General features: G+C 34.4%; 1 protein-coding gene across 3 annotated transcripts in view; it reads right to left on the bottom strand.

Moving 5' to 3' along the window:
• The window catches only part of NIPBL (NIPBL cohesin loading factor), a 140,873-nt gene that overhangs the window by 30,535 nt on the left and 88,842 nt on the right, over positions 1 to 21,496 (bottom strand). For all 3 annotated transcript variants that reach the window (XM_033085249.2, XM_033085248.2, XM_033085251.2), the window contains 10 exons: positions 12,599 to 12,781; positions 8,114 to 8,311; positions 7,859 to 7,930; positions 7,679 to 7,768; positions 6,423 to 6,526; positions 5,159 to 5,245; positions 2,766 to 2,997; positions 1,949 to 2,100; positions 1,206 to 1,286; positions 30 to 130 (listed from right to left, as the gene is read on the bottom strand). In XM_033085249.2, coding sequence (XP_032941140.1) covers positions 30 to 130; positions 1,206 to 1,286; positions 1,949 to 2,100; positions 2,766 to 2,997; positions 5,159 to 5,245; positions 6,423 to 6,526; positions 7,679 to 7,768; positions 7,859 to 7,930; positions 8,114 to 8,311; positions 12,599 to 12,781 — 1,300 coding nt within the window. The remainder of the gene's footprint in view (positions 1 to 29; positions 131 to 1,205; positions 1,287 to 1,948; positions 2,101 to 2,765; positions 2,998 to 5,158; positions 5,246 to 6,422; positions 6,527 to 7,678; positions 7,769 to 7,858; positions 7,931 to 8,113; positions 8,312 to 12,598; positions 12,782 to 21,496) is intronic.

Genomic DNA, 21,496 nt, shown 5'->3' with positions numbered 1-21,496 from the left:
ACAAGTTATTAATTTACATCAGAAATTACCTGAAGTTTCTCAAACTCCTCTTACTAGTTGGTAGTCTTGCAAGGGAAGTGAAAATTTCTTCTAGTATTAGTTGTCTGTGTTTTTCATATCGGGAGAACACCTATTTAATAGTTAGAGGATTAATCATTACACAATGATTTATTGTTATATAAAATATAGCATTTTAAATATATCGTAAATCATTATATACGACAGCATGCACTTCACATGGCACTTCAATAAATTACAATTCACCTTCTTGCTAATGCATTGCTTTCTCAACGTAAGCATTTAATTCAAAAATACATAAAAATGCTTCCAAACAGATTTTAAAAAGTCTTTATCTAACATAAATGTGGAATAGCGCTTGAAAATACCTTCTATTTAAAATATTTTTGTCCATGGTATAACACACTATAGAGGAAGTCAAACAGTACAATACTAAGTTTTTGTACTTAGTATTTATGTCTCTCAGTAAAAAGCAAAACTCTGTCGTAACACAATCTATGTGAACACATACAGGTTGTAGAGTACATTTGAGAAAACAGTTTTACTTCATATGCCATGCTTTAATGTTTGCCTGATATGATATGATATGTTCTTTCAATTTACAGTCAGAACTGTTGATTTTGCCTCCCCTTTTTTCAGGTAGAATATGAAGTATATCATCCTTACAAAGATTAAAATGTCCTACTTGAACAAGGACATTTGTGTTCCTCTACATTTTTCCTGAAATAACATTTTACTTATCCTGTGATTTTTTCAAACAGTCACCTCTTCTGAGGAGAATAATTTATTATATTGCACAGAAATACCATACTAGTTCCATGACTTACTGTGTAAGTTCAAATCTGAACAGAGGAAAACCACATAGCTAGGAGTAAAGATTTTTTTAAAAATCTTTAAATAAAAAAGGGTAGGTAAGAAGCTTATGTTTACACTTTAACTGACAATCAAAATTCAGAAGCCTCTTGCTTGAAGTAGGTAATTTCTTTCTATAGGTTACCTGTAAATAGGGTCAGCTTAGGTAGATATAACACTATTTTTATACTATGACATCAAACTATATAAACCTGCAAGAATAGCATTAATTCTACACTCTAATTCTCCACCAGAGAGAAAATACAGCCTAGGTAAAAGCCCTAAGAACTCTCAGCAGTACAGGTACAAGAACCCACAAATTAGGAAGTACTTACTGCAGTCACTAATTTGATGGCACATAACTGTAGCTCACTGACATTTTCCACAAAGAAAGGTGTTATTCCCATCGATGACACCTATCAATGGACAGAAGTTAGTTAAAGCATATAGGACTAACAAGCTGGTTTCACAAATCGGTTATTCATTCAGTAGGTAAAGCATACAATTACTTTATATTATTTGCAAATAAAGTTATTAAATTAGGGCCAGGTCTCATGCAGAGTGGCTGAGGGCGTATCAGGCTGTTTAGTGTGGAGAAGAGGAGGCTCCAGGAGGGGCCTTACAGTTCTCTACAACTCCCTGAAAGGAGTGAGTAGCCAGATGAGGTTGGTCTCCTCTCCAAGCTAAGTGGATAAGATAAAGGGATTGGGACTGACTTGTGCCAGGGATGGATTTTAAGTACCCATGGAAGCAGTTCAGCCAATATCCCATTTGAAAGACATAAAGATAGGATGTTAAGGACATGGTTTAGTGATGCACTTGGCAGTTTAGACTTGATGTTCTAAGGATCTGTTCCACTGTAAATGATTCTACTACTCCATACTTGAATACAATCAGGTTAAACTTTTCTTAAGTGTAGAAGAGAAGATGCAAATTACACACTACATAACAAACTAGTCACTCTGATGCTAAGAATTCAAAAGCTTGTACTGATTTCAAACTTCATGTCACTGAGACCACATTTACTCTAGCCAAAGCAAAGCTAACATTTCTGGACAGGAATTCTGAACAAACCTACCTGAAGAATAGTTGTATCCGTGAGAAGCTGTATCTCTAGCAACTCTGACAAACTACTGACAATGTCACAAACTTTGTTATACAACATCACTATAACTCTTTGCTTGTGAGTGGAACACTTGGCACGCTTTGCTTTTGAACTTAAAACACCACCTAGAAAATAAAATACATATTCATTAATATTTTCAGTGTTTCAAGTACTAGAAAGATGATCCTCCTCAAAAAGTACTCCCAAAACAACTTCATGACTACAGCTTTGCAAAAGCAATTTAGAAAAACTACTTAGCAGCATCAGCTGGAAAGCAGGAATTTCACACGATAATTATTTTTTAGAATTACTCTGAATTCTGGACCTGAGATTTTTAGAAAGGCTCTTGAAATTGGAGCCATGCATCTGTAGGGATGTACGTGAAAAGAAAAGGCTAGAAGCTGAATTGTTTTCCCTGAAACAAATCATTATATACATGGAGATAATGACTATGAAATAACTTATTTCAACATATAATAACTACACATAAAAGTTAACTTCAAAGTTTTAAATACTTCAGTATAAATACTTTGGTTACATTTACGTTATTGCAGTAAACCAAGTGCTATATGACTAAGTTCTTCAGATGACACATTTCATTAGTTTTTTTCCCCTGTTTCATCATCCTCAAACCAACAGTGCATTAATTCAGGATACTGTATGTGACAAGAAAGAACTATCAATATAAAAGTTGCATATAAAAAACTTATTTTAGAAAGTCATTTACATCATCATGCAGTAGATTAACTTTTCATAGCTTTTAATATGAAAGATTTCTTAGCATACTAACCACCATGTGGATCCACTCTATATACAGGATCATACTGAGGATAGAGAGTGTTCTGCAAATGAAATTTTGTGTACTGAATAACTCTTTCTATTACATCCTCAATATATACAGCTTTAGGCATATTTGGTGAAGTCATAATATTGATAGCAGTAAGACAAGCATCAGCAGATTTTGTCACTCTTTCCATAATAAGATCTCGCCATAATCTCTCCTCATCTTCAGTGTCATTATTCTGCAACAAGCAAGAAAAACAGAAAAGTATGAACAAGAAGTCAATTTTTTATTCTCACCAAGAAAATAATATTACATAATATGCTCACATACACGTGTATAAAATATTGTATTTTCTTTACAACTCTAAATAATAATTTGTTTTAAAAATCAAGTAATATTTGTTTTACTAGCAACAAGTTTGTAATGTCTCTCTAAGCTACTGGTCTTCGAAGTTTTGTATTCTGTATTTTTCTGTTAGAACACAAAGAAGGTTTCTGTGTCTCATCGGGAAGCACTGTGAGGGAAGACTGCTGAATGCTCTATTTAAGACCGATGTACATTAAGCAAAATCTAATTCTTTCATCAGGTGTTTTCTTCAGAGGCACCAGTTGCTTTGATCCATCTAATTTCTGCCACTAGAGGGAATACTTCTATAAAAAGACTGTTGCAAGTCACATGAAATCTGTAAGTACACAACTTTCTCTGCTTCATAGACCAACCCATCTCTTACCAAATATGTTCATTTAGATTACCATAGGCTACTGAGTCTCTGTATAACTGCTTTTATATGAGGTACCAAAACAAAAATACATGAGGTTAAATATGGCCATCCAGCAATACTTCAATATTGTACTAACATTATTGCAGCAAAGCTAGGTAGAATTTCTCTTAGCTGCTCTGGTACAGACAGAGCCACCAGAGACATAGGGTCTTTACTACCTGTATGATACCATACTTCAACACTGTTGGCTATCTTTGTAAAGATCAGAGGTCAGTGAAACTGGAACAGCTTTTTGCCTTTGGGGTAAGAGAATTTGAATCAATAGAACCGTGCATTATATATATGTGATAGACATAATTATAGAATCAAAAAAAAAAATCTGCAAATCAAGAGGATCCTGCAAGCTTCTCAGATACGAAGCCTTTATGGAATTTGCTCTGTAGAAAAATGACACCTCAAGGAAAAAAAAAGATGTTTCCCCTAATTAATCTTGGAAATGAAACTAATATTAAAGCATCCTCTGCCTCTGAAAAATATACTGACATGGAGGTAAGATATTTTTACTACACTGCAAAAGTAGCAAGCTTATGCCTTAGGAGAGACTTTCTTTGCCACAATGATTTGAATAATTTTTAATAATTTTAAGAAAATCTAAAACTTTTTTGTCTCATTTAAAAAACTGGTTTTTTAATCCAAGTTTGTCTCTGAATTGCAAGCATTGAACAATTTAATTAACTTTTTAATATTTTTGAGTTTCACTTCCAAAAACTAAAAGAAAAATATCACTTTAAAGTCATTAGACTAAAGACTTCATCACAATGAAGTAGGCCAGGTAAACCAGTACTTCCTTTCTATGTATCTTTTGCATTGCCAAAGACATTCATATCCTTATACTGAAACTTTGAAACCCCTATAAACTATCCAGATAAAAGTATTTAGGTAATAATGTGTCTCAGGTTTTCGTGTGCAAGTTCAAATTCTTCCTTTCCAATATAATCTACTAGTCTCTCATTTCTACAGATGAGGAGGTTTTTTCTAGAAAACTCAATTATAATCTTGCTGCAACATTTTTTTAATAGAAAGTGTATAACAAATATGTGAAATGTGAAATAAGAAACATCAACCTCATAAAACCTCAATATCTTTTAGCAGTTTTAGGTATACTAAAAAAACCATGTATCCTAAAATATTAAACTTCCTATCAATTTTATTTACACTGACATTGTCACTTTGCAGTGTAAGAACACTTAAACCTTAAATTTCCTCCATAATGCTCAGAAGAAAGAGATTTGGTGTGAAAACTGCAGTATTTCTTCCATTTTGTAAGGGATGTTTTATGGACACATAGCAAGAAATGTCCAACAATGAAAATTACACCAGAATTACCATGAATATTTCAGGACGAAACTACAATATTTAGAATGAAACAAAAGAAAATAAACTTGCTCCCAATACATCTGTTAGTTGTCACTATTATAGTAAAATATGATTAGTACTGGAAAAATATAATTAAATTAATTTTGCTGCAAGCATTAAAATTTGGCAAACTCAATCACACACATTATATCAGAAATCCCTTTCACACACATACAGTGTATTTGAACATATCACTAAATAGGACTCAAGTGAAGAAAACTATTCTGCACAATGGTATGAAATTTTGAAACTTCAAACTCACATGGTTAAGTAAAGTAGACAGCTTTGATCCATCTTGAATATTTTTCTCCAAAATATTTAGAACTTTTACTGTTTTTTCTGTTGAGAGCTAAAACAAATAAAGAAACTTATCAAACAACAGCAAGAATATTAATAATTCCAAATTGCTGAGAAGAACATTGAGGAATGAAGGACAGAGCTTGTACAATCTGAATCTGTATACAGACTTCAACTGTAAACAATTTGGCATGAGGAGAATGCACATACTGTAATTGCAATCCTGGAATATATTTTACTTGTTTTCATTAAACTGCATTTTCAACTGGCAAAATCCAGAGAAACAAAATTTTAAATTGCCTGTCATTAATGTGTAGTTATTTGCTTCTAGAAATATTTACCAAATCCAGGTATGATCTACAAATTCTAACTAACCATACCGAGCTTTAGGAGAAAATCCATACTGCATGAGCAAGCAGAAATAAACTGATAGATATTTGAAAGATAATAAAAGGGAAATGTATTCTTAATATTGGTGTTAACTTCAAAGAAGTAGCATGTTTAAAAAAGTAAATTGAACTCACTTACTGATCTTCTGTATAAGACTGACTAAATAATTTGCAGAATATATTAAACTTGAGGAGAGCCAGATTTTCCTCATGTATTCACCACTGGAAGCAGCAAAACTTACATAGACACGTATATAAGTATGCATGTATGTATGTATTTACAAAAATTATGAGACAGAAGTTAAGGGTGAGAACGACCAGGAAAGAGAAACAATCATGCCACCCACAAAGGAAGGTAGGGAGATTGAAGGAAAACTCAGGAGAAATATCTAAAGTTTGGATTAAAGAAGTTTGGAACAGTCCAGTGCAATTATAATAGCAGTGGTTTCACAGACACTCCATAAATGTTAAGTGGTCAAGAGCAGGAAAAGAGTTTAACATAAGAGTGCCCAAAGACAAAAGTTCCAGGAAGATAAAAGGAAATCAAGAACACTGCTCCTGGAGGTGAGACATCAACAAGTTCGCATCAACAAAAATTCCTCTAGCTGACTGGTGAAGAGTGGGACACAGAGGAGAACCTTTCAACAAAAATGTCTGGCTTCATCCTCAGTTGGGATGTTGTAATGTCCTAAGAACTTTAGCTAAGTGAACTGAAGCTCAGCTGGTCTTCCACTCTGTGGACCCTTGAAGAGGATGGAATGTCATTACAGAGGAAGTAAGTTTTTGTATGTTAAACAATATTTTATGTTCCAAAAAACCAGTTAAATTATGAACAGGTACCTTGTCCATAATGCCCATTGCCTTGATCTTTGCAGATTCACTACCCAACTCACTAAGCTGATGTTTGCCCAGTAGCAGTTCCTGTGGAATCTCATCATCATCACCTGCAGAAAAACAAAACAAAACAAAAAAAATTTTTATTAAAAAGTTATATTTTTAATAAGACTTCTAGGAAATCAGTATTTTTTTATTTCAATATGAAAAAGCTAACTGAAAAAGAAGAGCTGATTGTCCAAATAGCCAACATCTAATGATTCCAAACAACTAGCATCTAACAAAAACTGATGATGGCACCTTTTGGTTGTGATGAATCAAGGAATACTTGTAAAGTATGACTCGTTTTGAAATACCATTTAAGAGCCTGACATGAGGCATACACTTCTGAAAGTCACAAACTAAAAATTTTTAAGATAGAAAACAACACTTATTGCAGTTCTTGTGACATCATTTTCAATTCAGTAAAACAAATCTATTGTAGCCCTAAAGTTCAAAGCTGGGCAAGAGCAGTAACTGAAAAACATCTATGAAATTAAGTATCTTGAGATAATCTGCATCTTAATTGTATTTAACCATAGACAAAAATCATGTTACCAGACACAGAAAGACTCAATACTTTACTTTTAAGTTCAAAGTTGCATATACTACAGCTTTAAAAACTATAGAAACTTGTTTACTACGTCCCTCCCCTTCTTTTAACCCTGTGACAAAGATGGTAGGAAAAATATTAATGAATATTCTATTATCCATTTGAAAAGAAAGTCACCTTTGGCAACATGAACTACTTCCTTAGACACTTAGCTATGGAGACTGTTTTTCCACTGTAATAGCTAAGTGATTCAGTGTCTTAGCCATAAATTCACAAGGACTGCTGTTTGAATTGAATAATCATATCTGCACGTAGCAGATGTGTAATTATGTGTCTCAGCATTCCTAGCAAGAGAACCATCTTGTTTACATGTTTGACAGAAGGTAACACCCTTATGACATCCCAAAGTAGTATCCCTTCCACTCCAAAGGGACTATTCATTATGATTTATGCCTCTTTTGGATTCTGCACAGAGGCGGAAGAAGGATCTTCTTTAGGCAGCAGCAAGCGACATGAGAAAGGTAAAGGCTACCACTCAAGGTGGAAGCCATATGCCCTAGCAAGTTATCATATGAAATTAAATCACCATGAAGGAAGTTAAAAAATACCAATACATTTTTTCTCAGGTTTCTAACTGGGGCAAGTATTTTGAAAACTTCTGATGTATTACCAAAAGCTGTAAAATCCATGTCTTCCAGATTTTCCAGAATATTCTCTATTGAAGCAGTAAACCTTTTGAAGGTTGAAGAATCCATCATTTCTAGTGGGGAAAAAAGGGAAATGCATTAACAATTTTCTTAAATATAAAGCAGAAAATACAAACAGTAGAAAATAAATCTTTCAAAATTACCTTCGGGTGTTAGTTTAGGTTCATAAGCTTTCCTCTTCTTTTGTTTTTCTTTCTTCTTCATTTTTCTAGCCACTAATTAAGAGAATAAGGAGTAAACCAAACACTTGCTCAAAACTTAAAGAAAGGATTATTTACATTTCTTACACATGTAATCAATATTGCATGCAATGATGTCCATTTTAAAATGCTTAGCATACCCTCTAAAAAAGCACAAGTATTATGGAATAAAATTAAATCCTTATAATGATCAGTTACCCTCACTGAGACTAGGAGGAGAAGAATAATCATCCATATCAGAGTCATCGGGACTGCGATTACGGTAACGGCCACTGCCAGAAATCCTCCTTCCTTCATGATAATGACCACTTCTCCTATGGTCACCAGAACTTCTTCTGTCATGCTCTTCATATTCCCAAGCTTCATCTCTATCCTTTTTGTGTCTCTTACGAGAAGCTAGAAATAAATGCATTTTCATTTTAAATACAAACCTCACAGTTTTAATAGTTCAAAATCAAACATTTTTAACATTTAAAAGATGTGCAGATGTAGGGTTTAGGGACATGGTCTAATAGTGGAATTTGACTTAGTTGCATGATTGGACTTGATGGTCATAAAAGGTCCTAAATGATTCTATCATTTGCAAGTCTAACATTCTTGTATAACTGTTCTCTAAGTCAAGAAGACACTAAAGTTCTCACATACAATTCTGTTATGGATTATTTATCTTAATGTTTTCTTTTGAATTAGAGAAAAATTCTGCTTGAAACTGGCAAAGATCCCAGAAAACATTTAAAAATATGAATTTACAGGGCATTTGTCTTTTTAAAAGCAAAGTAAGCAAAGTTGAACAAATCAAAATAAGTTTAATCCTTTTATAAGAGAATATTGAGTTAATTTCCTCAATTATTTAAATTGTGACTGTTACTGAGTGTCCATATTGCCCAAGGTCAATGATTGCCTTGCCCATCTAACACACCAAGTTCCAATGAGACTTGGAGAGACTGAGACTATTTTCTAAAAGATATTCTGTTTTGCCAAGACAGCCAAAATTTTTCCTTGGTATATAGTGCAGCAAATTTGTGTAAAGGAGAAAGCTGGAGTCACAATTCTGGGCCAAACAGCTACCCTCTACCACAGATAGTTATTCTAATTAATTTTCATGCAGGACCAAAAAGACCAGCAAAAGTGAATGTTGAAGAAGCTGGAGTAAATATTGCATACAGAGATTTGGGGGAAATAAAACGGGAGAGCAGAATGTTACTTTAAAAAAAGTCTTGTATGTTTTGAAGCTGACAGAGTGCTCAGTTTTAACAGAAAAGGAAATGGATAAGGAGGTAGCTTCCTCCATGAAATTAGCCAACTTTGCATTTTTTTACATAATCAACTAACTGAGTTACCAAAGAGATGTCTAACACAGACTGTACTGCAAAAATCAAAACACTTCCAAAACATAACATTCTACACCGGCAGTGTTTATTGCCAGTTTATTGCTTCTGGACCTGCATGTAACAGTCCTGATAGTGTGTGTCTCTACCAAAGTCTACTTAGCATGACTGTATATAAGATTGTTTCTGAGCAGAAGGGCTCAGAGCATTTCTACAGAACTGGAACTCAACTGAGAAGTTCTTACCAGACAGGTTATAGTCAATAGTCAGCCCAGGATCAGAACTAATAAAAATAACCCCTCAGTGAACACTTTTGTTTTGCAATGAACCCTAGAAGTTTCAAATTCCAATAAAGTAATAGAGGTGGTCCAAGTCTTTAGCATAATCAGTCAGTTCAGGCTTCATGCTGTACAACATCTGGATCAGATTTCCTTCTGGAAATGTATAGTCATGTTCAGGATAGCAGAGGTACTAGTACAGTCTAAAATGGTTGAGAGAGTTAACTGTGACTGAAGAAATGGTGAGCCATCTGGGACCACTCAGCAGGTAGGAAATTGGCTGGATGGTCACACTCAAAGAGTTGGGGTCAGTGGCTTGATGACCAAATGGAGACCAATGACAAGTGATGTCCCTCAGGGGTCAGTGCTGGGGCCAGCACTGTAACATCTTGGTGACATTGACAGTGAGATTGATGGCACCCTCAGCAAGCTGCAGATGACACAGAGCTGTGTGGTGCACTGGAGCGAATGGATGCTATCCAGAGGGAAGGGATTGTGACAGGGTCTAGGTTAGCCTCTATGAACTCCTGCACAAGGACATGGAGGCCCATGACATGGGGTAACCAGTTGACAGTTCAAGAGAGCAGGTTTAAATCAGAGGTCAGAAATAAATTGTTTATGTGAGGGTGGTGAGACAGTGAGCAGATTGCCCAGTGAAGCTGTGCGTGCAACATGCCTGGAAATGTTCAAGGCCAGACTGGACAGGGCCTGGCCTACAGAGCAACCTGGCCTAGGGAGGCATTCCCACCCATGGCAGGGAGGCTGGGACTAGATGACCTAAAAGGCCACTTCCTAACCCTAACTTGAACCATTCTTTGATACCTGGAATAAATATACTGGAGAAGAAAGTAAGAGTTCCATGCAAAAAGGCTTTACACAACTGATTCCTTTACCCCATAAGACAGTGTTGTATGAAGGCAGACGTCACTCTCCAGTTTAAAAATCACCTGTAACACTAAGCTCAGTAGGATGAATTCTGGCCCCAGTTACATCTTCACAAGACTAGCAATTTCCAGTATTGCTTTCTGACAGAATTTTAGATTGACCATTTTATCAATGCTGCATGACAAAACAGAATGAGTTACAGTTCTGCTAGCTCTACAAGGCAAATAACTTGAATATAGGAGCAGCTATTCACAATCACTGTTCTACCATATTTATTTTGAAGTCAGTATAATTGACTAAAAATTTAAGTATTAATAACATTTCAAGAGTTAGGATTGATTTTATACATAAATAAATACTATTTGGAATATAAACATCCAGTTTCCTTCTGAATTCTGCCAAACGTTTATGCAATACCACATTTAGTAATTACTATAAGAGAATGACTTCATCAATCTTTAATTTCTCATTATTTAGTTCAATGGCACGTCCCTTCTTAATGAAATATTCAAAGAAACTTCTGCTATACTAATCACTATTTCATATTTAAGTTCCGTTTTAGGCAAACAGAATAATTAAAAAAACATGTATCTGTAACAGTGTACTTGCCACAAATCTTTCACTTTTGATATTTTGTCTTGTTTTAAATTTAATTCAGTTCTACAGTATTCTTTAAGAAATACCATAATTTATTTTTAAACCAGATGTACTTGCTAAATTGATTAGAATGATGGCCAGATCTCGAGTTGATATAATGAAACTAGAATTCCTCAAGGCATATAATTATTGTGAAAGTTTTCCTTAATTTGTTCTACTTTCTATTTAAGAATTTCAACAGCCATTATGACTTATACATAGATTAAGTTATTTGAAATTCTTGACAATTCTCTCCATTCCCAACGAACTTAAATAACTTTTCTTAGTGAATTTATTTTTTATTCACTGTTCCAAATTATTACAATCATATTGATATGATATGATAAATAGAGAATATAGTATTCCTGAATGAAGCATATCATCATTAATCCTTTGCCATAATTTAGATTGATTACAATTTACCTCAAGGCATGACATTCATGCACAGAGAAGCATTATTCAGTTATAACCAAAAGGGAAAACAAACCAACAGAAGGACATTCTTTTCAGCTTCTTTGATAAAGATCAAAGGTAACGGTGCTATAATTTTCATGTGCAAAACTACAGTGTATATGCTGGATGAAAACTTGAAACATACTAAGAAGCAGAACAAACAAATATTTCTCTTTTGGACCTTAAGAAATACTAAACCCCAACTCAGTATATTTTATGAAAGTTCATTAAGATGTTTCTATAAACAAAGGTGCAAAACTTGGGAAAAAATCATTATAAGCAAGATTACTTCTCAAGGTAACAGGCTTCTCCTGTAGTCCTGCATGGCTACACAGCTCAGACTGAACTGATCCACTTAGTTCTAACAGTTTACTTCCAGTGCTGGTTAACTGTACAACCATACTTCCAATCAACAATCATGAGAGGTCTTCCTAACATAGATGAAAATAACAATTTTTTTTTCTTAGGAACTTCATTCAATTGCACAGCAAAATTCTACTCTCTTCTTTTGAAAACAGTTAATTCAAGAATAATTGAAGCAGTAAATGGTATTTTGAGAATTCATGAAGAAAAACTTCTGTTTTTCAAGAAATATGACAAGAGAAATACTAGACAAAATAATTTTAGAAACTTCTGTGCAGTAAGACTCTCAATTTATTACGACAGAAAAATCCAACAGGGAATCTTTCACTTTTCTTATCAAAAAAACTAAGACTAATTCAAGAATTTATTTAATGAAATTTCTCTCTGCATACACTGCTTCTTTAAAGGATATTTTTCTTAATCTGAAGAGTTAGAAATGTTTTATGGTACACCTGAAAAGAAAAAGGTATCTAGGGAGCAGTTTCCAGTAAAGAAATCAGGAAAGTAAATTTAACAATTCACTGCTTTTAATCTTGAATGACAAATTGCAATCAAGTAATTTTTCTTTTGGAAGAGAAACGAAGATTCTTGGCCAGGCAGTTGTCAGGACAGCAAATTTGAGACTGTATGCTTTAGGGTAGTCAACTTTAAAACTTTAAAACTTTAAAAAATATGTATCTTTTTGCAAAAAAAAATATTAGCTTTTTTTACCTTAAGGAACAGAATTATGTACTACTTACATTCAAAAGCTTCTTCACTGTCATTATCTTCGTCAGAACTGATTTCAGCATATTTTGGTTTCTCATTAACTGTGCTACGTTTGCGCTTGTTCATTTTCACACGTTCACAAAGTGGCATGGTGGATTCAATTTCTGCCAGGAGCTCAGGAGGCAACTCCTTTAGCACTGACTGATCTATGCTACCTATTAGTGGAGAGTAAGAAGAGTAAATGTGAACCTGAAGATAAAAATAGGGCCCAATACTACAATCCTTTCTCAGGAACCACTCATGGATAACCACCAACAACCAGTCAGATCACAGTTAGACAGACCTGAATATATTTGACAGCCTTTTTTTAAACTTCATACTGCAATTAGAAATAACACAATAAATTGGATACACATTTCCTTCAATAAAATATTTTGTCAGGCATAAAAATGAATTACCTTTGAATCACCTTTTGAATTACCTTTGTAGAATGATATCCTTGGTCTACTTGACAAAGTTTAATCTTACTTCAGTTCATCCTCTGAGTTTATCAGGTTTTCTAACAGTTGTAAATAAACTCTGGATTCTTAGTGCCTCATTCACATTTTTGTTCAGTATCATTCATAGTAATTGGTGTACACTAGACAGTAATATTCCCTTTTCCAATAAAAAGAGAACCTGTGGCAAAACTTGTGGGGTCATATCCCTAAATATAGGCCAAATCATTGACAACTCAACTTTTGCTTCAGATTTCATCTTACCTCCTACTGGTAGTTTGATGATGCAACACAAATTATTGCTTGATTTTTTAATGAAACAAAATTGAAACAATTTTATTTGATACAGAAAAACAGTTAGCTGAACCAAAAATCAGGTTTCTTTGACACAGTGACAAATAGGTAGACAATATCACACTGTTCTCATAATTTTGAAATCAAGTTTAAAGCCATGTGCAGACAGAATGAAGGAGATTTGCAGGCAAAATTTTTCCAACTGACACAAGGTAACCAAATCAATTCAAAAGTATTTCTTTGGGGTTTGTTTATTTGATGTCTTATTTTTATTTATCAAAGAACGTATTACACAGATTTGCAGATTGTCAGACTGAACTAAACTAAATCCTTTTCCAGAAACAGAAGAAACATTTTTGTCATAAGTGCCTCTCTCTCCTTCTCAATGTATAGTATATTATTTAGAGAGGATGTCACCTCCAAATTGCTATACAGACACATTCCTCCAAAAAAACCCTGTCTCCTGGATGATAATATACTTTAAAATTGCATTCACTACATCACTGCACTAACTTTCTAAAATTTATTCCCATTTTTATCTTACTATCCTAACTTCTAATGCAAGAAAGTCATTGGAGTTTTTCTTTCTCTCTTTAAACATCTTTAATTGGAATTAGAAGAGTCTTACTATGAGAAATTCCAGCATCAAAATACATTCTGCAACTCACCTAGGTGCATTTTAAAAAACAGTTTAACTTTTTGAAGCGATGTAGTAAAACATACAAAGTAAAGTGATAAAGTTTTCTCTGCTTCCTTCATATTGCACTTACCGTTACTTATTTTTGTTAGATTGTCATCACCATGTACCAAAGCCACCTAAATTATCAATATTGCTTTTGAAAATGCTGAAAAACATTTCATGGTGTGGTTGGCCATGTTTCTCAGTTGATTAATTTTGAGGGCTAAGCACTTGACTCCAGACAGACAGAAGTTTGGCAGCACGGGCAGACCCTTTCCTCTGTGTGTACCAGCAGCTGACTGGATGACAGCCAGGTCCAGGCTGAATGTTGCAGAGCTGTGCATCTGAGCACTGTGTCCCCATACTTTGTATGCCTGTACAGTGCATGACGAGCTTACATTCAGTCCCAGAATGCAGAAAAATTTACATATACAACTTTTAAGACAATTTCCACAGATGAAATTCACAGAGGGCTGTAAATCTGGGTTCTCTAATATGTATTTGCAATTTTATGCCCACTGGTTATTTCATTAAGATCAGCAGGACTACACACATAGCATGAATCCTACAATAAATCTGGCTAAACAAAAACATTGCAAAAGCTACAAGTAAATGAACAAGTTGCATTAAATCCTCAAATAATAAACAAAACTCATGGGCTATTCTATTGTCTCCTAGGAATATCTGTTCCTGCTTTATTTTCTCACTGACTTTCCATTTTATACTCATTCTTTAAATAAAAATCAAAAATCACAGCATTCATTAGGCATAAGTGGAAAAAAATTGACTATTGATTTTATTTCTGTCTCAAAAGTTTCAAGTTTCTATTTTTCCAGTGCTAAATTCTATGACTACTTGATTTACACTCTCTCCTGTTACAGATATTTCAGATTACCATACAAGTTTACCCATTTTTTCTTTATTAGGAAGTAGGTAAATCTTACTTTATTCAAGTACGGAATGGCAGAAAAGACAACAAATAGAATTATTATAGAACTCTCCATAAGCTATCACTGAAGCTTTTATTTCTGTCACAATGTTCCCCCAAGAAAGTGTGCCACATACAGTTTTCTTAGCTGCTGAGGATTGTAAACAACCAACTATAGAGTTTTACTTATGCAGTACAAAGGAGTTAAGCATGACTGTACACATATGTGCAACTCTAATGTACATGCAGAAGGACTTATCATCCTTTCTGAAGAAAATCAGATATATCAGATATCAGATATTCCATATGACTTTTGGTCAAGTCAAGAGCTTGTTAATATTTATTTTACTCTATTAATTATGCTATCTTGTTCAGAGCAGCCCAAAAGTCACTAGAAATATCTTAGTAAACTCTATCTTTCATATCTCCTATTTGATAATGTAGGCACTATTTTTTTTTGTTCAGAGTGGTAAAGAAATACTTACAAGAATACAGTTCACCTAAGAATCCAGTCATATGGCAATAATAATTAGGTTATAAAACATATGCTAATGTGTTTTCAGTTTATGGGAAACTTCTAAAACAATAGACTATGTAACACAAACATCTTCAAAATCTACAAACCCATCTACAATCACTTTAAATTTTCCAATTTTTTTGCCAAGTTTGCTAAGACCTAGTACCTACTTCATGGTCTTCACTTTATTCAGTTACATTTGGCTCTTGCATGCATGGTTTTTTAAATAGTAAAGAGGAAGTAACTTTACTAAAATGTTACTTGATAATCTAATAGAATGCCCAAATATCTTGCTGAAGGATTGTCAGCACCAATGGAAAAACTCCATTTTCTGCAACGTGTGTGATCAGTGTACACCATATGCCTGCAATGAGACTACAGGCATGTGTATTCTTCAGATATAATTTACACATAATTTCAAAACTTCTGCAACTATTAAAGCAAACAACCAAAAAAAAAGCCACAAAACCCAGAAAAAAAGTATGATCACAACAATTTTTTTTTTCTTATTACCAGGAAGAGCATTGTAACTCCACAGGGTGAGACTGAAGGGAAGACACAGAACAATTAACTTCAAAGAACTGCATACATGAATAGTCACTTCTACAGTTCCTCTCCAAACACATGCAATGCTGTCCACAACTTATATGCAAGTTACTTGCCAGAAAAGAACAAATTCTTGGTTTTACTTGATTGCTATAATCAAAAATATTCTAAGGAAAGATATTAATGTATCTTCATCTACTACTCAATGTCCACTGATCCTTACGATAACGTGTTTTCTCACCAAGCATTTCTTTACAAAATATAATACAGTTAAAGATCAGTAAGAGAATCTCTGTAGATTAATTAGTCTGTAAGCCTGGTCTCGTATCTTATTATAGTCTGGGAAGCTTTTCAGAGGGTTTGACTATGTATAGTAGAAAAATTTCTCTAAGTGTCTATGGATGTAGTATTTCCCTTCTCTATAGATGGCTTAAAAAACGAATGGAAAAGAACAGATCTGATTCATAATTCAGAATCGTGTTTTGCAACTCCAACTTTGTAGAACAGCTTCAGCTAATATTTATGCATATATAATCTTTAGGAGGATCCAATATCACTTTATGTTGGCTTTGCAAGTCAAGTAGATCTTTCTTATCCAGGCAGATCATCCTTCATGAGGGGCTAGACATTAAAAAAGGTAACATTTTTTATAGACAGCACAATTAATTTTTGACATAATAATCTATGTTCATATTAGTTTCACCTGGCTTTATGTAACAACTTCAAACAAGTACTTATGGAAAAGAGGATGATTCTTACTGATGCTTAGGTGAGCTTTTTAGGATCAGAGAGGCTGTTCCTGTCATGAAATCAAAACTAACATGAATAAACTCTTATTTTCTCAGTAATGATTTATCTTTACTTTCCAAACCACGGAAAATAAATGCACGGCTTAAATCACATCTTGGTACAATTTTCTGTGAACTATGAGCCATCAAGATTAAAATACAGTTAGAAATCTAAACTCTGAATTGCTACTTTCAGAACTATGACACAATTAATACAGTGGAAACATAAATACTATCTTTTTCCATTTCTGTTGAGCTAATTGTCTACAATAAGCAAAACTGCAGTAAATGCAAATTCATATTTTTAATCTCTCTATATATCTTGATTTTTAAATGCAACTTTTTCCAACTATGAAAACATTATATGAAAGAACATGCAAGGGTCTGAGAGAGGAATAATGCTACCTGTTTGGAGTGAGGACATAAATTTCCCCATTTCTCAGCATTTAGAAATTGAAGTTTGACCACTGAATTTGTATACTAGAGAACTGTCACTCATCTTCATCTGGACATTAAAAATAAACCTCTACTGACTGCAGCTCAATTTTGCCCTTTTCTTGTTCCTTTTTTGTCACAAAAGATATTACCTGCTACTGGACTTTTCTTATTTTGCCAATGACTAATATATGCAGCCTTGTTACTGTTCCACAGAGACTAAGCTCACCTTCCTTAAATACCCTCTCTGAGCATTTGATAAAGGACAGTTCTCCCTTTTCTAATAAAAACTTACAGTCTAACTTTTGTCTTATGTCAGGCATATATATGCAGGGAAGGAAAGCAGTTTCTTTCTGGATTAGCTCAACCAAACTCCAAACCTGTGCTAAATGAAATAAAATATCCTTATTCCTTATTCCTATAAGAAAAGTGCTGCTATCTCATTGAATAACCATGTCACTGTAGCTACAAAATAAAGTCTTGAAGATTAAATCTACAGGAAATACTCATGCAGATAAGGTTGTGTTTTAGATCAGGAACTAAAAGAAAAAAAAAAAAAGAAAGGATGGAGGTACTTTCCTATGTTATAAGCTGTTTAGAAAATAAACACCCTTCCAAAATAGTTAACTATTGCTACAGTATAGCATTTAGGTACTGGAATGTAAAGGGCCACATGAGTGTCTATAAACTGATGACGACATTGTTGGTTAAAGCTGAAAAATCTTTGATTCTTTCTCAAGTGTGCAAATTAAATGATACAATTTCCACCAGATTCTCCCTTAAAATGCTCCAGTGTGTTTTTCATATGGTGCAGTGAGCCCTTGGTGATCAGTCCGCTGCCCATCACCTTCACATTTGTCAAAATAATTTTGTGCCCTGAACAGTTTCAGGAATAGAAGGGGAAACACAGGAAAAATTCAGTAATTTTTTTAGGTGAATTTAAGTTTTGAAGAGACATATCTGCTCATACAATGGAAATTTCACTTTCATCTCAATATGCTATCATCAGTGGAAAAATACATAACCAAATGAATACAGGTGAAAACAAACTGAGTAATACATTTACACCAGTTGCTTTTATCTTTCCTCTCCCCTTCACTGTTGTAAAGTTTATGGAAGGGTATACAGCTAGATCCTACAGGATGTATCCAAAAGGATATAACCCTCTATTGAATTCCTTACCCACATCTTTTGACTGCATATATGAAGGGATATATGCCCTCACATACACTCATGCCAGAAAAAGGGTGGGAAACTGAGATGCCCTCAGCACCATCCAAGTGGCTGCACACACAGGGATTCTCTGCTCCAATCAATTCAGCAGGATGGAGAAAGGTAGTGTAAGGGAGAAGTCCTACATTTGAAACCTGCTTTAACAAATTATTAAAAACAATTCTGCTCTAGCCTTGAAAGATGGCACCATGACATTCTTGTCAGAGAAAGATCTAGACATGGCAACAGAATAATTCCATGATACAGCAGAAGTCATCATTAAGCACAGCTAAGAAATACAGATTCAAAAAGAATTTTACAATAGTACAAAGTACTCTGAGAAGAAATAAACATTCTTGGAAGGAGGGAAGAGATTTCAAAAGGGAACTCCTGAAATAGCCAAGCAGAGAGCAGGGAATACATCCAACCCACACTCTCCCAAGATGCCAAGAGAACTCACATTTACATTGGCATCAATGATGTTCTCGAGTATCTGATTGCTGTAGCAACTGCTGGCCTTATTGCTGACTACTTGTCTGTATAGGAATTGATTAAAGGAGGTTAGAGCAGTCTAATTTTCCAACACGCCTGTACGAAAAATAAAGCAGTATTCAGAATAAAAAGGAGCAAGGTTGTAATTGAAATAAAGGTAATGCTGCACAAACTCCCTTGCATTTATGAGGCAGTGTTAGGGGTTCTTTTGGATTTTGCTGTAATTGCTTTGGAACATATGCATTAACATTTTGGTCAACTCAATTTATTGTTTTCAGAAGTTAAGGTATTTTGTACAGTTGTAAACCCCAGCATGCAATTATCTGTTAATGTTCTTCAATTAAAACTCCCTTCAGTACTCGAAAGGGGCTTACAGAAAAAGAGGGAGGGTGGCTTATTACACTGGCAGATAGTGTTAGGACAAGGGGGAACAGTTTTAAACCAAAAGGAGATTCAGTTTAGATGTTGGAAATCAGTTCTTTACTGAGAGGGTGGTGAAGTACTGGAACAAACTGCCCAGAAAGGGCAGACGGGTGCCCCATCCTTGGCAGTGTTCAAGGCCACACTGGATGGGGCTCTGACCAACCTGATCCAGTGCAAGGTGTTTGTGCCCATGGCAGGGGGTTGGAATGAGATGATCTTTTAAGATAATTTCTAACCCAAGCCATTCGTTGACCCTACGACTAAAGTATTTTTCCAGCCATGTATTCTGATTGTTTACTGAGCCCAAGACAAAAGATCTTAATGAAATGAAATCAGTTATTCCTCAGAATTTCTCTTATCATAAAACAAAAACGTTCAATATAAGGAATATAATACAACCAAAACCTTTGCAGAGAATAAGCATACAAAAAACATTATTTTACATCTCATCTTTGACTTCTAGGCACATCATGAAGACCTGCTTATTTTTCTTATTATTGCAGAGAGTCTCACTCCTTATCACTGAAAATACTGCATGAAGCTACTAGTTTTGCTTCTTCAACATAACAATTACATAAGAAACAACAACAAAAGATGGCTGATGCTTCAACTTTAAATATAAAATAGTACAGGGAAATTGCTTGGAAGATAATTAAACAGAATGTATATTTAAGGAAAAGTTACCCAATGCAAACAACAGTTCAGTAATTTGAAATTTTTTCTGTTTGCTGGTATTATTCCCACAGAGCAAAAATAAAATACAAATTTCAAGTGAACATTTTGTATTTTCTTACATGAAAAGAGTCACCTGGAACAGCTGAAAATATCGAGCAACAGAAAAGTTAATTCTCCAAATATGAGGCTTTTTGGCATATGTATTTAGTCAAATTTACCCTTTGGCTAGAAGAAAATTCAAACCAAAAATTTCACACACATATCCCTGCACATAAGCCAAGATTAATATCCACCTTCAGGTCCTTAAGACACATGAACAAGTCTGCATTGCGTTTTGTAATTGACATCAGACAAATTGCTGGATCACATTTACACATTGCAATGCATTGTTGCAAAAATTATTTATGCAAAATAGCCTTAGCTACTCTCAGAAGCAAGAGGAACTCAATCAAGCATCCATGTCCATGAGCCAAGAGCAGTTTCAGACTTTCAAGAAATCGTTCTAACAAATTAGATAATGAATACGTATCACTTACATGTGCCAAACTAATTTTTCAAAAATCAACTGTTTAAGCAATGCACTCTTAAATCTGCAAACAGACAAATCATATTTCAGACAAATCAAGGTAAAATGAAATTAGTGGGTAGGGGTAAATGTGTTGGTTTTGCTAAGAATTCGATGTGACACGTGCAAAGTTCATTTTTCCTATCCAGAAAAATGCTGTACAAGCAAGAAACAAAATATTTACCTTAGTAGCAAAATCTAAAGTAGGAAACAAACAGCAGGAAAGCAGCCACCAGGCAAGGCTCTGTGCTGAAAATTCCCAGATTTACTCCAGAGTTCAGTGGCTGATTCCTGTGCGTACCAATACCAGCTTATTGAACATCTACTTCTGAAAAACTAGCACCAAAAATTAAGGCCCCAGAGAGTATGTACAATGCCCACACAAATCCTAGCTACTTTCTGGAATGGGACAGACACACCATACCTTAAAATTCCCTGCTAGCAGGATTCTAGTGCAAAGCACATTGTAGAAATCAGATCTTCCTAGACTTTAACAAGTTATACATAGGTTAGACTTTTAACTAAACAATGCTTGTAATATTTTTCAAAATGCGAACCTCTTAATCCAGGAAAAATCCCCAAATAATCGGGGCTCAATGAACAAAGTGCATATTAAAATGGATCCTCTGAAAACCCAACATATCTTGAAATACTTCTAATGGCACAAAGGTGAGCCAGTCCCTCTTCCAGCTTAGTTAAGCTGAGAGGACGTAGTCATTAATATATCGCGAAAGAGAAAAAACAGGAAGACTAGAATTCTTATGAAAGTCATAGCTGTTTTTCTATAGTTACAATTAAATTTAAATTTTAAGAAGGTTTAAACATTTGTGCTGAGAAGAATCATTATAAATTTTCTGCTGTAAATGCTGAAATACACTA

Source organism: Catharus ustulatus, chromosome Z, assembly GCF_009819885.2.
Source record: "Catharus ustulatus isolate bCatUst1 chromosome Z, bCatUst1.pri.v2, whole genome shotgun sequence".
NCBI classification, from domain to species: Eukaryota; Metazoa; Chordata; class Aves; order Passeriformes; family Turdidae; genus Catharus; species Catharus ustulatus.
The sequence above is the reverse complement of the archived record's forward strand: the minus strand, read 5'-3'. Positions and strand labels throughout refer to the sequence as shown.